The 19,201-nt window shown below is 29.9% G+C and overlaps 1 protein-coding gene across 1 annotated transcript in view; it reads right to left on the bottom strand.

Moving 5' to 3' along the window:
* Positions 1-1,632: 1,632 nt before the first annotated feature.
* The window catches only part of LOC105368580 (uncharacterized), a 59,316-nt gene continuing 41,747 nt past the window's right edge, over positions 1,633-19,201 (bottom strand). Inside the window, exon 2 of the mRNA XM_011507612.1 lies at positions 1,633-1,930. Within this exon, the coding sequence (XP_011505914.1) occupies positions 1,859-1,930 (72 nt within the window). The 3' untranslated portion in view covers positions 1,633-1,858. The remainder of the gene's footprint in view (positions 1,931-19,201) is intronic.

Here is a 19,201-nt window from a genome sequence, read left to right as displayed (position 1 = left end):
CCTTTTTCATCAATTGCGAATATACTATCAGGTATACGCGCTAGATTGTTGTTACCAAATAATAATATATTTATCATTATATTTTATTTTGTCTCTTTTTTACACATAATTCTTATAAGTATGGGCATACTTTTTATATGTTCATCATCTAGATAATTTTACGTTTTAAGTGATTTTTCTTTTCTTTATTTCCATTATTCGTTCACACGGACAAATTATCTAGATAAATCGAAGAAGAAAATAGCCGATTAAACAACCACTAATGCAACTTCTTATAATTTCATAAAATGAATTCTTCAAATGCTTACTAATACTAAATAATTATTTCATACTTGTAGTAATTGTCTAGAATTATTTAAGCGGCTCTTTTCTTTTACAATGTAAATTTTAGTTTATTCAAAATAATTATTTAAAATGTAACTGCACTGTCTTGGACTCCAGTTAAAAAAAGACACATTAACATTATAAAATTATTTTTTATTTTGAGTAATGTAAAAATATAAATTCTACAAATTATGAAGTGATAAAATTGATATTTAGTTTTACTTTTTAATATTATTGATTAAAGAACAGTCAATGTAATCTACATAAATTTAATTAAGAATTAGATAAGTATTGAATAATTTAAATATTCATGAGATCATGAGGTTTATTTTTATTGTTCTTATTGTTATGAATCATAATATAATAATTACTATTACTATTATCTTTATTAATAATATTACTATTATTATTGTTATTGTTATTATTATTATTATTATTATTGTTATTATTATTATTATTATTATTATTATTATTATTATTATTATTATTATTATTATTATTATTATTATTATTACAATAAATATTTTTATGTATTAGTATTACAGTAGTATACGTTATGATATAATTTATTTATATAGCCGCATATGTAGGAAAAAGAAAAATACGTTTCAAGCAACATTTTATCAATTGTTATCAGTCCAAGGCAGGATATACTTATAGATCAATATTACTTTAAGCTATGTAAAATGCTGTTTAGGACTTAACTGTAAATGTTGAAAATAAGTTTAAAATACTTTACTTTTTGAGAATTTTTCCATTTAAGTTACCGTGTGCTTTGCGTCTCTACTTACTCTAATTACGCTTATAAAATTGACGGCCTCTTTGCAGCTTTACGTAATAAAATTCACAAGTAAGAGTTCGTGTGTAAGCCCGCTTTATTAAAAGCCGAGTAATTCTCGAATTGAAAATGTGCTTTTCCCGTTAAAGTTTTCGATCACACCTTTCATTATCATGCACTGCCCACCACTTGATAGTTCTTGCGAGAAATTGTATAAAATATCGTATGAAAAAGTTTTATAAACATTTCTACGTGAAGTTTCCTTTATTTAGTACATGCAAATGCATAGCAGACAAAAAACCACAATATAAATGCTTTCGAATAAGTTAAAGTAAATCCAGCCGATGTGACATTCGTTATTTTGCCTAATGTTCGCGCGGCTGTCGCCGTATCGGGAAATTGCACCAGCCAAAATCTCTCTCATACCCTCCACTCCCGTCGTACGCTCTTACTCTCTCATTCTCGCGTAGATGCGTACGAGTGGTGGTGCAAAGCGAGCAGGACTGTACGCGGAAAGCTTTCTACGGCAGTCTACGTGAAAAGTATCGGTCGACGTGTACCGAGAAGCAGCGCTGAAAAATCGATGAAAAACAATGGGATAGAGAAAAATACGGCGCGGATTATCGGTGCCACTCGGTGAGACACTCGCCGAGAATGTAAACACGCGCTATAACGCCCATCATTGCTGATAAGGAATCCGGGGCATCGCCCCGAGGTCCTACCATCCTGGAGATGACTCGGACACTTTGCTTTCCACTAGCAATCGTCCTGTGACGATGAGGTCGAGTGTACCAGGGCTGCCACTCGATCGACTATGCTCGAATCGCACTGCAACAAACAAGGAAATTGCATCTTATTAGGGGGCTCATCGACTATTTATAAGAAAATAGTTTGCAGAAATGAATTAATTATTGAATGAGATTCTTTTTAAATGCAGCGTAAGAGTAATTTGCGTTGATGATTAGATCATTTACGTTGCCATTAATTATTCGATTATAAAGCTTTCCACGGCATTGTATATAATAATAAAATATTATAACTATGTACGTTTGAATAAAAAGAATTTTTATTTAAAAAAATTTAATTTAATACCAATCACATTAGCTTATAAAGCTACATGACAGCGCCACTATCTTGCGTCGATGCTTTCCACTTTTACAGATACACAAACTTTCAATTTTATAAATAATTCCGCAGATTAAAAAGGGAAGAGTTTTATCAAAGTTCGAATGATTGAAATAAAGTCAATCTTCAAAGTAAAAAATTTCTGAATTTATGAGTAATCAAAATTACATGTCAGTTATCGGAAATTGAATTAGTGAAATTTCACTGCAATTAGAGAATATTCACTGATTCGTAGTTATAAGTATGCACGAGTAGAAAACTTATAATTGCGAATTAGTGAATATGCAGTAATTACAATGAAATTTCATTAATTCATTCTTGAAAGGTGAAAAAGAAATTTTCTAATTAATTAAAGTTTTTAAAGCCTGCAATTATCGGTACTCTGTATTATTTAACCAAAATTATAAAACAAAAAAATTATGATTACGTAGAAAAACTATTATTACAAAAGTTTAATGAATCATTATCGATTATTAGACATCATAATCTTTATGTAGTCGTGACAATTACAACAATTATTTTAATAAATTTGCAATTCTTGTATATTTAGCTAATATTTATATTATTAATTATATTAGTGCCTCATACGCATAACCAAATCCTATGTCTTTAGAGAGTACAATTAAAATTACAAATAAAAATTGCAAATAAAAGTCGCTTATATCTCATTTTATAGAAATAAAAAGTAAAATAGAAGATATATCTAATGTCATGAAGGTAATATTTTCAATTTTAAAAACGATATAATTTATAACGATAAGATTTATAACGAAATTTGTAAAATGAATAAATTATAAGCTGTATAAACTATTATCTTAATGTTTATATGTACTTGTCTAGTGATAATATTTTAACTGCGAATATCATTAATCATAAATAAATAGACTTGAAATACATAATTTAGCATGTAGTTATAAGTGGTTGGAATGCTATTTATTTTATAAGAAATACACGTAAAATATATTAGCGGCCATTTTAGACTTAATTCTAACTTCAAACAATATGCTACTGAATTTTTACGTTATTATTAAAAAGCTAATTGAATTATTAAAAATGATGAAAATGCCAAAAAAATCAATTTAATTTTGACAGCTTAATTAATGAGATTTCTGGAATTTATTAGCTTATACTATTAATAATCAATTTAAGGGAATAGGCGATGATTTTTTTCGGAATTTTATTATCTCGAATTAGGATTATACGTCGTTGTTAATGAAAAAACTATTAATTATTTTGTACATTATAGAATCTTAAGGAAATCAAAGGCAGTTTTCCTTAATGTAATTATTTATGAATATATTTAACAGAATATGAAACTTTGATATCTGTTAAACCTCAGGGCAACCTCAATGTTACGAATATTTTCAATCTATCATTATTTGCAAACTATTCAGCAATTATTATTTAGAACAAACTAGAATCGTCAGAATTTTTAAACATCTTGGCCGTGTAGCTTTTATAAAATATATTTTGCCCATCTTAGTATACTTATGTCCATATATAAAGTAAGATGTAAAAATAAGGCGGAAAATTTTCCTTTCAGGATAAATGCCCTCGAAATAAATACCACTTAACAAGCTTGAGATATAAAAAATTTTAAAATGATATTGCTCAATGTCAATGCATACACGAAGAATTTCATTCTTATCCTTTTATTGCTGGCGAGATGCATAAGAAAGCCTTTGAGTAAAGTATATTGGATAGGCTTTAGCATAAGTTTATAAAGGATTATTATATATCGAAATGTTTTTATTTATCGATTGAAATTTCTTCATATAATTTAGCTGAGAAGAGCTAACGAAACTCTCACTTTACTCATCTTTGACTGAAATAAATATCAGCTAAGCCATATATTTGATCGGGAGAGAAAAAAAAAATAATATTCATCTAGCGACTGAGTGAATATTGAGAAATGAGAGAATTTTTAAGTAACACAGTTTCGTCAAAGATTTTGTTGAGCTATCAAACAGTAACTTATTACTATCAAATCATCATATCTGTCATCAAATCAAACATAACAGAACTATCAAACATTATCTATTACAGTTGATGATTGATGTCGTTTTACCGTGTACTCGTTAATATAATAATAGTAATGGCAGTAATAATAATATCCATAATAATAATAATAATAACAACAATGACAAAAATTAATAGAAAGGGCAATAATAAATAATTTAACTACGGTGAGTTCTGCAAATTTTTACTTTCGAATAACCATTTAAAGTGAATTTGAACCTATACGTATATGCTGATATTTTTCCGCGACATTAAAATAAAAGATAAATCTTTTAGTTTGAAGACATAAATACTAGCTTACAGGGAGGGGAAAAAATTTTTTTGTTATCCACGATTATTACGTTAAATAATGTATATTCAGAATATTTTTTAACGTATATTTCGCCAGTCTTGATAAAACATTCGCATTGATAAAGTATTCTCAATATCTTGTATAATAGATGATCATCGGCCAGTCACGGAAATACTGGCATATCAAGAAATTCTTTACAACCATTAGAGTCGTTAAAGAATAGCCGAAATAAAATATGCTCTCGATGCCGCGTGGCCCGTTTGCATAGACAGTTTCGTCCATTCGCCCCGAATAGACACTTAAACTCAAATAATAATCGTCATATCCAACTCCTAGCCTTAATGCGCCGGCTTTTCTTCTACGAGCGCGACTTCACAAGAGCCCGTTTTATTTATTCGAGAGACTCAATCTTTGAGTGGATGGAAGAGCGAAAAGTACGTCTGCGCCGACGAGACTCCGCCGACAAGATAAAACACATAAATAAGAGGGCAATAATTTCGCTCGACGACTTCGCGCTGACGTTTCAACGAGGGCAATTTTATTTTGCAGTCGTGAGACGCAATGCGGCGAATCGCGGGTGCGATCCTCCAACCACTCGCGATTGTATAGGAAGCCGCGTGCAATCCCGGAGGCGGGTAGAACCCCGCAAAGGAGATGCAGCCTCCGGAGACGCTCGAGACCAAGATTATTATTAACCCCGGGCGGAAAAGGAATAATGCGTCGTATGTATGTGGCCATTCCAATTAGATCCTTCCTTATCTCGCCGGCGGCGTTGCCGTGGAAAATTTCAAATTCATCGAGTGCCGAGCCCCTTGAGACAAGATAGGCGCACGTGCATTGAACAACGAAGATGCGTTTCGGTGCATTGTGTTCAATTAAAATTCGACCTCTTGTCATTGCATCTCGGCCGAGGGACCTGATTTTAACGACGACACTCGTATAATCGAAGGCCGAGTAATTCCATTGTGCTTGTTTCATATTTTACATAGAATGCTTGGGAGATGGAATCGTCGGGTGCGTAAAGAGGGGTGGTGAATAGTCGATAAAATTACCATTATTACGTTCGATATTCCTATAGATTTCATACTTAACTGAAAAAACTAATCGCAAAATATTAATGTATGAGTAGGAGGAGTTAGTTTTTATTGCCTATGTATTTGCTACTTACGTAAGCTTGCATTCGCCAGCTTATTTATTTTACACAGGTGTGCGGTCTATATTCGTATATTCGTAAACTTTATCTAGTACTTACAGACACTCGGTATGCAGACAGATACTCGCCTTTTACTATTTTATATAATAGAATTCCCGAGTTTTTCTATACTTTCTCCATCTTAATATTGCCGTTTAAATGAATGTTTATTATCATGAAGTTTTTTTTTATAAAAATCTGTTCTTGCTTAGTCGATTACAAAGCAGACTAGTATATTATTTTGCATACACCATTACGATTCTCGTGTTTCCATGCAACTCTGCTTGCATCCTACACTTAAGCAGATGTGTAAGTACAAGTTGTAGAGTCTGCGTGTATCAGTGTATACATATATGCGTATGAAACCATGGTTTAGTGTTTCATATCCACATTCTCAATTTGCTTCGCTATCGTTGAAAGCATGGCAATGTTGATTTCCCAACGGATATCACCGGTCCATCTATAAATTCCTAGTGTATTATCCACCTACTTCTGTCTCTCTCTCTCTCTCTCTCTCTTACTCGCTCATCCACTCACTCGCTCATTCATTCTCTCTCTCTCTCTCTCTCACACACACACATGCACACACTTTATCCTTCCACCCTTTCTTTTGAATGCGTTAGTCTACACTTGACAGGCTATTTCCTAATAGAATAACAAAAAAAAAAAAAAAAAAAAAACCATTAAGTCAAAACAAATGAATAGAAGTACGCATAGAAAATACTTGTAATAATTTCGTTCATGTCTTTCGCATAGAATATTTTGTGATCACAACAAATTATTTTAATCATTTGTCACACCGATTAGCATTAATAATTCATAAACATACTAACTTTTTATAAATTTTCTTTGTAATCGAAATAATTTGCATAGCCTTTTTTCACTCACTGCATAATGTTAATAGTATCGGGCAATTTTGCTTTATGCGATGCAACAGGTACAAATTTTGTCTAAATTATATTTTTACATATTATCAAAAATATCAAGATGCAAATTATATTTATAACATATCGTTTTTGTGCATTTATTTGCTTTTCTAATTTAGATTTGCTTCATAAATCATCGTTAAATGCTATACCAAATCCTCCTAATTTACGTAAGCGAATGTATCCAATTAATCTTAACTGTGCTATTTACTATTTTATTATGAAAATTTAAATAAAATATTTATTAATATCAAGAGGCAGATTTCTAATTAAAAATCGAAAACATAAAGCACATAAAATGGCGACACATTTGTGATTTTATCTTAATGAAATATTAATGAAAAACGACTTCTCTTTAATATCAATCCGCGATCGAAACAGAAGCTATTTCAATTTCTATTATTTATTAAATTAGATCAAAGATGTATTGATATTCGTGTGAAAATAATGCATTTGACTAATAGTTAAATATAATATATATTAAAAAATAAAATTGTCTGTCTCGTGTCATTTTCATGATCCTTTTATGATAATCAGTATGCAATAAAAATCATTGGAGCCAAAAGCTTTTTCAGTATTTAAGATATTTTATGAACACGATATTTGATAATGGCTTTTAATTTGCCTTAATCGCGAACAATTATGATTCATTTCTTTTTCATAGCTTTCTTCGCTCTTAAAATGTCATTTGAAGAAGCGAGACAACTCATGATATTAATTACTATTAATTCGTTCATTCATAAAACTCGTATTACCGTTGCTTTATGATTTTACGTGAATTTGAGATTATACGTCGATGTTCAAGTTGACCGATTATAATGCTGCATTTTTTACAATTTTGCATTTTATTTTTTATGAATGTATGATGATCACTATTTATCGGGCGGTAAGCATTTCTTCTACAAGGCATAAAATGGCTATGAGGAAATGAAAGGTTGTCGCAACTTTACCATTGCCGTTGACGAGGGAAACACTAAACGTCCACGATAGAAATTGTATAATTCATGCAAATGAACAAAAAAAAAACAAAAAAAAAAAACGGAAAAAAACAAGGGGGAAGAAAAAGAAACATCCGTTGTCGAGATAGTCACTACATCTAGACGACAGAGTGATGAAAGGGAGAAAAAGAAAAGGTAAGAAGCTCGGGCCGATAGACCACAATAATTTTCCAGGCCTCCCCGATGCCGTCGCCAAAGCTGCAATTAACCAAACCAAGGCGAAAGATAAAAAAAAAAAAACATATTGCGCGCGCTACTCTCTCGCAATCGCTTGCCGCATCTCCCTCCCTTTCTACGGAAGCCAGCATAGAGCATCGTTCGGGCTAATTAGAATTCACTTCTCCGCTCCATTCATTCGCCGGCTGATAGGGGACACACGGGGGGATTGAAAAACATTCCGGAGACAAGTTGTGCGCCAGCGCCTCGAGGCGAGTCTGCGGGAATTCTGGGCGATCCGGAGTTCGACGCGGGCGGCGCATTACCACTGCATCGAACAAAGAGGGAAGAACGGAACGGAGGATGAGAGCTACTACCAAGAACAACAGCCGCTCGTTTATTCAGTAGTTGATGTCCGCGGGAGAAGCGTAAAACGGGCCACGTGTGTATGCGTGTGCGCGTAGACGCGGATGTTTCTGCATTGTTGTGGAGTAAAATATTTTAGCGAGCTGCGAAGCCAGGGCTTTCGTTGGAAAAAACGTTTATTTATCGCGGAATCGTTGTCTGTGTACGTGTAGGAACTTTTATATTTATAGGTTTCATTCATTTGGCCTTTATATTACTTTTCGCACTTTTGGTACGTCGACGAGCGTTATTACTTTTCACCTGGGGTCGTGTTCCCGATAATGCCCTTTTTTACCATTTATGTTTTAAAAGAGGTTTAGTGGGTACTTGGCCATTTATTTTGGTTTATTATATGTGGCCCGCGTCGATAGGCCATTCGGTGAAAATTTTTTCTAATTTCGAAAACCGTATCGCACGATTTACATGCACAGCCGCAGTTTGTCAAATTATTTAGCGGTTTTGCCATCCCCTTGCTGTAGAACGTGTTATCGAGCCCCTAAGACATGACACTTTGAATAAATAAATACTTCCCATAAATACATAGTCGCCTCGCGTGTTAAATAACCTGTCGAACTAACTATCAGTGATCATTCATGTTGCGTTTAAATATATTTCACGAGAAAAATAATACATCGCACTGTAGCTATAAATTGTTGTTTGAAATTTTTTTTTTTAATTATAATCTTTGTCGGCAAGACGAGCGATTACCCTTTTATAAACACGAGATTGTTGGTATTTGTTGAAATGCCGTAAATTCTTCGAGCTTTCTTCCAACAAATGTTCAAAATTAAAATTTCATGGTTGAAAATTCGCCTCGCGACATAAGTTTACAAAGTGAGCAATTACAAATGAATCCCCTCATAAGTTTTCCTCAAATCTTGGAAAACGCAAGGAAGAAGCGCACTTCTAGCTATAAATTACAATAATACATATCAAGAGCCAGGAAGTTCGAGACATTAATATTTTCTCCGTGTTCCAGCTCACAGAATAGATATCGCGATTAGTTTGCATGACATGCCAGTATATGAAGTTCACCGCTCCACCGACATAGGCAAGAGTTCTCTGAGGAAATTTATTCAAATCATGGGCCAAAGAGAAAGAGAGATCGAGTAATCGAGAGGGATGTAGAAATAGAAGTGAAAGGTGAGTTACTACTATTAGTATTATATTCGGTACTCACCGTGCAGAATTCACTTTAGACCAAAGGTCGAGCCCAACGCGCATTCGAACTATATATAAGTGGCCGAAAGCAGAGGCAGAAGTCGAGGAATGCCCAACGCGCATTCGAACTATATATAAGTGGCCGAAAGCAGAGTCAGAAGTCGAGGAATAAGAAGAAGAACAACAACAACAACAACAACAACAACAACAACATCAACAAAACGAGTCAAGGGTGACTTAAGTAATCGTAGGTGTATACTTGAAATTCAAATCGATAACGGAACAAATGACGAAACGAATGCTCTTTAGTTTGCGCTAGAAATATGAATTTACATGCCAGGCTGTTTCGGTTGCTTTTCAATTTAATTTTCATTTCTCCAGTACCCTCTGTCATTATACAAGAATATATCACAAAAGAAGAAGACTCCAATGTATATACTCACTAATGAAAACAAAAAAAAAAAAAAAACAAAAAAAAAACAAAAAACAAAACAAAAAATTAAATAATCAACTCAAATAAAATTGAATATATTTGTATGTCCCTTGTCACTTACAAGGTGGTGCATATTGGGTGATCAAAGGTGTGTAAAATTTAATCAATCCCACGAATACAGAGACGGTAATGAAAATCTCACTGTTTTCTTATTCTCCTTTGGTATGATAAATCCAAAGCTTTTGAGCATATTGCAAAAAGAGATCATTCATTAGCTTAAAATGATTTGTCATGGGAACGGTAGTCTATAGGTACGTTGATTGACATCACAGAGTGGAATAACCATTACCCTATGATTCACTGTTAATAGAATTACTTTCACGACCATTGGCAATCTTTATAATCTATCTAAATAATGTAAGACAGAGTTAGCTGATTCTCTGAACCTGAAGGGCATCGTTTAAAAGTGTCGCACTGTGAATGATTGTCTTGATTATTGACGATGATCGAATTTTTCATGCCTAATTCACTGCCATTTTCACTAATATTCGCAACTTATAAAATTTATATCTTACAAGTTCGTTCGATGAAATCGCGCATTATTTATTTATTTTTGTCATTAGATCAAACATAAGGGTCGCTGCGTTTTTATCTAAGGGAATAAATTCATTTGAAAATTTATGCAGCCTAACGACTATTGATTTTTCTTATGTATGTAATATTCTCTGTATGCATCGTAAATCATAATGTACGACTATTTTAATAAATAATAATATTTAAAAAAATTAATGTTCGCGTTTAAAATTAGAAATGTATATATTAATAAATAAATCAGTTTCGGTATTTAGAATAAATAATGTTTTTTTTTTTTTTTTTTTTTTTTTTTTTTTTTTTGTTAACATTAATATATACTATTTTGCAATTCCTCGAGTTCTATATTTCTCAAAGTATATCTATACTTTATTATTCTGCACATATATTGACAAATTATTAAATTATTCAATATCTTTGACTACAATGTAATGTATACTACGAGCTCAAATGAGAAACATATATGTAACCAAATACTCTACTTTAATCTACCTATAATCTACATTTAATGGACCTACCACGACGTGGTAAAATAATTCTTTTAATGTAAAACTACCTTTTTTATATGTATATTATTAATGATTTTTTAATATATTTCATTACCTAGTACTAATTTATAATTGTATCGAATATTCGAGATTTTCATGTATAAGAATTATAAAAAAAAATGGTAAGATAAATAATTCTATTTATTGCTTATATTTTATAAATTATTGCCATTGCAATAATTATATAATTACTGAGAGAGTTGTAGTAATACTTAAAAATTAAACTATTTTAAAAAAAACGAATATATATATATATATATATATATAGATAGATAGATAGATAGATATAGATTATGAAAGTGGTGTAAACAATTATTAAGCAGAATTGTTGTAATAAAACACATCAAAACACATAATAAATAAATAAGATGTATGTTAAATATTTAGTTTATGTAAACTAAGCACTAAACTGAAAAAAATTTTTTGAAACTAAATTACTACGCTAATCATTAATTGAAGATTAAGAAACGAAATAAATACTATTTGTCAATGTTTGCATTAATAAATTAATTAGAAAAAAAAAAAACTGAATAAAGTGCGTTGTTTCGAATATTATATTTATGAAAAAAAAAAAAAATAGTTCCACCATCCAATAAGTAAAAGTTTAGAACGAGAGTTGATTTAATTTCTGAACTATTCCAATTTAGTTTATAGCAGTGCATATGAAAAATATTAAATTCGATATTTTGTATGTTCCGTATTTTATATTTTTTCATTTGCACTTGTAGATTCGGCAAACTTGATTGATACGATTTAAATTTTATATTATATATTTCGTGCCTTATATATTTTTAATACTGTTTATCATTTATACAATGTTTTTTGTTTAATCTTGCACCGTACATTATCAAATTTGATCCATTATTATTAAATGAAGGATGCAATATTTATTAAAAACAAAAACAACAAAAAAAAAAAAAAAAAAAAAACCCAACTTCATTAATATTCATTCTTAATTTTCCTTCTTATTAATTGCATGAAAAACCAATAAAAAAAATCTCCCATATTCCAATCATAATCTATCCAATGGCTTTATTAAATATAAATAAGTAACAATTTATTTATATCGTGGTCATATAGATCAAATTATTGAAATGCAATTAAATCTACTTGTATTGCTACGTAATATCGATAACCACGTTTAATGAAAAATATAATCTGTCGGATTGGTAAAACGATAAGCTCCTTCGCATTCTATCAATGAGCATACATTATTCAACACAAATCAAGCATATGGTGAACAATTTTCCATTACTTATTAAACAGCTCAGCTACTTTCAGTGCATGAAATTTTCTTCTGTTGCGCGAATATTTATTTGAATATATTATTGATATTAGAGTACCGTTGTTGCAAGAGTAAAATCCGCATCGATGAAATCTGGTTATACTTGAACAATAAAGCTAATAGAACATTCCGTATATAGTATGGTGGCGCGAGTATCATAGGCAGTCATGTCTCGGACTTGCGCTCAACATGTTCCACATATTCGCTATTTCATGACGTTTACATGATTTTTTACTCGCGAGCATTCCTTTGTCATTTCGTAAAATTGTTGGACTTTTTATTATTAAAAGATTAGGTAGGTAGGTAGGTAGGTAGAGAGAGAGAGAGAGAGAAAGATTATATGGTTTTTTGGACGATAAGTAAATATATCCATGAGACATTTATTGTGATTCTTGAAAAGATGTGTATTCATTGTATGGACATTTTACTTTTTGTCTAATGTTTTTTTACAATGAATGCATATGCTAGATATATATCCGAATTAAATAGTTAAACATTTTGAGTGACTGGTAATTTCAGGTCTTATATTTAATCAGGTACATAAACCTAGAGCTCAAAATCTTTATTTGCCTTGTTATATTTTATCAAAAATTTCCATATTGTATTATTATTTATAATTTAATGTAACTTTATGTAAATGTAGAGCAAAAGATAAAAAGTTTTAATGATATTTCTTCTTTAATTTGACGATAAATATGAAGTCATTTAATCGATATTCTTCATTTTAATTACTTTTTCCATAATTTAACTATATCGAGTCGATAATATTCTTTAAAAATAGTGATGAATAGAGTGGAGCGAGAATTGAAACCAATTAATATTTTGCTCATTTAGCTTAGCTATATTATACTTCTGATTAACCATGTTTATGGATTGGCTAGTATTTATCACTTTGAACACAAACCGATCAACAGAAATGGAGTAGCATTAATTAATTAATTGTTTGTCGAGCGTGAGACAAACATTGAATGTTCAACGTGTTGCTAGATCTAACGACTTATATATTAATACGAGGTTTCTAAGAACACAGTTTGTCCATTAATAAAAAACGTACACACGAGGATGGCTCCAACATACAGACGGCAAAGATGAAATAAAAATTAAATTTAACATTCACAAGACTGCTTTTTAAGCATTTATTCTTTATATGTACAATTCTACTTTTGATATACGTTGCTAATAATATGATATATTTTTTTGATAATTTATCAATTTTTGCATATAAATTAATAATTAATAATCGGATATATTCGAATGAGCTTATTATAATATAAACTAATCTCATTTTTTACTCGTATTTGCTATGAACAGCAAATAATATTTACAAACAAATTGTTATTCTTATATAATAAACTTTAAATAAATAATAAATACTGAGATAATATAATGTAATATTTAATATATACGATGGTTATGTGCGCGTAGGCGCGTGCATGTGTGTGCGCGGGCGCGTGTGCACGTGTGTGAAAAATTTAATTTAATATTATGACAAATTATAGGTATTAAATTTTTAATATTTAAAGATCCTTTTTAATATCATATTATTACTAATTCGTATATTCTTCTTATTAAGAATAAACGAAATTAGACGAGTTTATGTAATCCATAGAAAAATATTTGATACTACTTGATATGCTCTGAATTTTCTATCTAATAATGGATTAAAATGTGTTAATATGTTAATTTTTATATGTACTTAATTTTTTTTATTTATAATAGAAGCTATTTAGTTTTAAATGCAAAACCCGCCATCAATTGCATAACAAAAACAACGAAACAAAACAAAAATAGACAATGTATACGTCCTGGATATTATATGCATATGTACAAAGACATTATAATATTAATAAATGAAACAGTGTGAACGTCAGGGATAGAAAGAAGAGAAAGAGAGGTATATTGTGGGAGAAAAAACTAATAAGAGATTGTCCTCTATTATTTTTGTGAGACAAGAAACGAATGCGCCAAGGTGAAACGCGATTACTCTGACATTTTTTTTAAAACCTCATATTTTTAGTTGCTTGAACAGCATTATAGTATAACACCATTGAGTGCCATTATTTTTATTTACAAATTTATAATATTATATAACAAATAATATGACAATTTTCCTAAATATTTCCAACATACATCTATTATTTTATAGATAAATTAATTTAGTATTTCTATTTAATGAAATAACATTTATTTTCAATATCATATAAGAGACTAAAGAATAGCTGTAATATTTTTATGTAAATGCACTAAAATATTAATGCATGCAAATAAGTTTCAGTGAAGCTTAATGTATGTAGTAATTATTTATATTTCTTAGCTTGAATTCTTTAAATGCCTTACCCGATATAAATTATAATAAATATGTAAAATTATTATATCTTACAAGGCGGCTCATTGAAATTTCAACATATTATCACGGAATATTTTAGGCGAGAGAGGAAGATTTTGATTATTACTGGGACTGTTGTTGTATACTACGGAATACAACCATTCGTAATTGCTTTCATTTCTTTTTAAGAATTTCGTAACTTGTTCGATTGTATATTACAATCCATAAAGAGTGGATGTAGAATTCTTGATTATATAAAAAAATATTTTAATTTAACTTAGTCTTTCATTATAAATCATTCGTTATTAACTGATATGAGTAAGTCACATCTTCAATTGCCTATAAATTTATATTTACAATGTCTTATTAGAATTATAAATAATTAAGCTCTATTGAATATAATTTATAAAGTGTATGATGACGATTAGGATTTTTATAAATAAATATACCCATGGAATCCATTAAACTACATAAAAATTGATTCAAAATATTTGGTATTACACGAACGCACAGACACATTTTTATTTATATATAGTGGCCTTAAAACTTCAGTATGCTATACAACCGAGAGTTCCGACTGGTAAAGTATTGAAGATTCAGCGTGTAAATTCGAATTCGTGCAATAAAATAATTCCTTTTTGCGCATGGTATATGCAGTAGAGTACCCGTATTCACATTTTAATACAAATTCAGCCGTTATCTAGGACATGTAAGAAATGTTAAATTCGAAAAACCAGCATTCTTATCTAGCAAGAGCGAGTTTGAAGTTTTATATTTAAATAAAATAACGTGATGTTAAATTTCATTGGTTTTTCACATATACAAAAATATGATGTAATAAATAAACATTTCATAATATGTATTAAATTTATACTAATATTTTTCTCTCGTGCGTGTAATATATATTTAATTCTATAAGAATGTATAATTTAATTAATTTTTTCTTTCGTATTTATTATAGAATCAAATTGTTCATCAATATCAGTTAAGAATAATATATTTAGAGACATTTCTAAAAAAAATATATAATATTACAATTTAAGATGATGTAAGATTTTGTAAATTTCTACTCAACTGCACATAAAAATATAAAATTACAAAATAATTACAAAAGATAATTTCTTAATTGTCGATTTATTTCAATAATATATATATATATATATATATATATATATATATATATATATATACATACATTTAATGTAGAAGCAAAATTGCATCTAATGAAATTGTCGTTTGAATTTAATTAAAATTTTTCCTTTTTAGTAATTGTAAATTGGTTTATATTGTGATCAAATACGCTATGGAGATAATAAATGTTATATTACTCTTGATTATCTCACGAAATTTATATTTTCACAAGCCTTTGTATCCAATATAATAGTTATATAAAATTATAATGAGAGATTTATATGTATAAAACGGCAGATTTTAACCAGTATTTTAAATTATTCATACTCACTCGAACGAACATCGTAAATTCGTTGCAATTTTATCTCGTTTCGGTAAGCACTATTATTATACTGTTAATATTTGTAATATCGTCATTTATTTATTAATAACACCTCATATATTATTTATTATTGTTTATAAACTTTATTTGTCGTTCTCTTTTATAAGTCTGTTCGATACTGCCTTATCCTATGTAGTGTGCATTTGATATACTGTATAATAATAATTATACCTGCAACTTCTGCCGAGGATGGTCCTTCACATTTCTTGGTTAATATAACATTAATAGCGAACTATATTTTACGTCACTCGACAGGCTAAGTCTTAGCGATATCAGTCATCTTCTTCAAAAAGTGACCCGCTCCGCTCTTAACTAGGCACTTCATTACTCTGCACAATAGTTTTATGGACGAATAAATTTCGATTACTGTTTGTTGTCGTGAAATGTCTTCGCGAATAGGGATTTATTATATTTAATTTCATCTACATTCTTTAATCGCTACACCCTTCAAAATTATAATGCCGAGCATTTTCTAAAGCAATGCATTCAAGCACACTTAATATTTTCTTTTATAATTAATGAATTCTTTACTAATGGAAATTAATTTTAAAATACGATTTCACAATTTGTACAATTATTTCATGAACATAAGAATAAGAATAAGAATAACAACAACAACAACAAGAATAATAATAATAATAATAATAATAATAATAATAATAATAACGTAGAAAACTAATAATATTGCTATATGTAAACCATAGATTCGATTCGAGATATTGTTCGATTCAAGAATTACGAAGGCTTGAAATTATTGTCCCTTTAAGATCAAATTTTTACATTAAATACATTCACATGTATTTACGTGGAGGTTTAATGGCTTCATAGTTGAATGATGGTGAAATTAACGATAATAGGTACATGAAACAACACATTCAAAGTGCACAATAATATTATAAATACGTAACACAGCACGTAATATAATGGATAATGTAAAAAAAAAAAAATAAATAATAGACGCTGTAAAAAATGTTAATGTAGTAATTAAATATTTTTGAGATTAGTCTTGGGCGATGGTCAGTAATACAAGATTTTACACATCACATATTTGTATAAAAGAAAAAGAAATTTTGCCTTCATAAATGGATCTCCATTATTTAATGATAAGCTATGTAAATTTGTTGATAGAAATTACATTTTATAATATATTTTTCGATAAGTTACTTAACTCGTTAGAAAAATATAGCAAATAAAAATTATGCGATAACAATCGTACAGAAAACAAATCAATATGGCTCTAATCGGTAAAATTCTCATTCTTAATATATTAAAAATATTTACATAAAATTCTTAAACACCATTTATTGTATTCCAAGTATATTTTAAATTAGATAGATCGCTGGAAACCGTATAAATACAAATACAATATTTTTCACTGACCTGTTAAAAATTTGTATATAAATTAAATTAAAAGTAAAATATTTATTTTTATATTAAAAAAGAAGTCTGATATACACAAAAAATAATAAAAACTAAAAAGCTACATTAAATTTATTCAAATTCATTTTAATCAAATTATATAATTATAGTATGATTTTTTTACAATAAAAAAAAAAATAAATAAATAAATAATATGATAATATAGTCGAAATCTGAAAATCCTCTCATTTATTATTACTTAATACTCTTTTTGTACGACAGACATCTTTTAATTTTAATACGAATATCTGGAATTTGATTATCCAGATTATGATATTATCCAAGGAACGAATTCCATTATAATCGAATTTCTTTTAAATACGTGTAATGAAGATTTTCAGTGTGTCAACTATACTATTACTATGAGGAAACTTGTCATGATTTCATAATAATATATTTAATAATAACGCTAAGAGTTAAATTTACGGCCATTCGTTTATACGATTTCAATTAATTAATAGTGATATTGTATTAAAAACATTTTGAAATTTTTTGTTTTTCTTTTTCTTTTCGCGAAGCTGAGAGCGTATTCAGATTCAAGTTAAAATTTAAATTGTTCGTGAATTTTGAAAATTAATATAAAAACTCTTGAAACTTTATAGCTTCGAAGAAAGTGCGATAATTAAGCTTGTTATATAGTCGTAAAATCAAGTACTTTAATTAACTCTAGACCGTAAAAATTTTCTATGTCGTAAACTGAAAATCATATTACATTGTTGTGCTTCTTCTTCTTATTCTTCTTTTTCTTCTTTCAATCATTTTTTATGCGAAACTTGTTTTAAATTCAATTTAACTAAAAACAATATAATAAATTGTAAAAAAATATTATTAGGTACTTTCCATAATAGGCGGTTGGTTAATGCGTACAATGTTTAATGTAAATAAAAAAAATAGCTTCGAAATCTCTTAATTAATGTTCATTTAGATATAAAAACTTTCTCGTGCTAAGTATTATTCAAAATTATATCTCAAAATATATCTTTAAGTCCGAAGCTTCAAATTTTAAATCGAATGCACGCTCTCACAATATCCACGGAAACGTAATAAGCTTCAATAACATAATAATGCGTTTGGATTAATAATGAGAGGAAACAATCAAAAACTCTTTAACATGATTGAAAAAGAGAAATTTCTTACAAAAGGTGGAAATGTGCGTAGCTCTCAAAGGGCGGGAGGGGAGGGGGGAGGCAATTCACGCTCGAGTGGTTCGACATTGTTCTCCGCCAGATATTTCGGTTTCACTCGGACATTAGTCAAAAGTTCGACCATACCGATACGCCATAACGCGCCCATTATGCGCGCGCGGAAACGCTGTAAAGCCGAAATCCGAGTAAGTTGGGCGCGTCCTTGTACCACCGCTGGCTACGTTCCCCGAGCTTAACGAGGTGAAATGGAAGTTTGCCCTGCGAAGGGCCAGCCGACGTACAGCTGAGAGAGCCGAGAGAGAGAGAGAGAGAGAGAGAGAGAAAGAGAGAGAGAAAGCGAGGGAGTGCGAGGGAGCGCGAGAGACAAAGAGCGCGTGCCGAGTGAATCTCCCAGGTCCGTCCCTCGCGGATGCGCTCGTTGAATTAATGCCTTTTCTTCGTAACGCCACTATTGTGTGCGCCAATGCCGTATATGCGAATTTCAGTCTGATAGGGATACCCGCGATGAAGCGTCACGGAAAATCGAGTTCAACTGTCTTTGTTGGCTTTCGTTCAACTTTCCCTA

This window comes from Ceratosolen solmsi, unplaced genomic scaffold, assembly GCF_000503995.2.
Source record: "Ceratosolen solmsi marchali unplaced genomic scaffold, CerSol_1.0 scaffold1, whole genome shotgun sequence".
NCBI lineage: Eukaryota > Metazoa > Arthropoda > Insecta > Hymenoptera > Agaonidae > Ceratosolen > Ceratosolen solmsi.
Note: the sequence above shows the minus strand (reverse complement) of the source record. Positions and strands in the feature narration are given on the sequence as shown.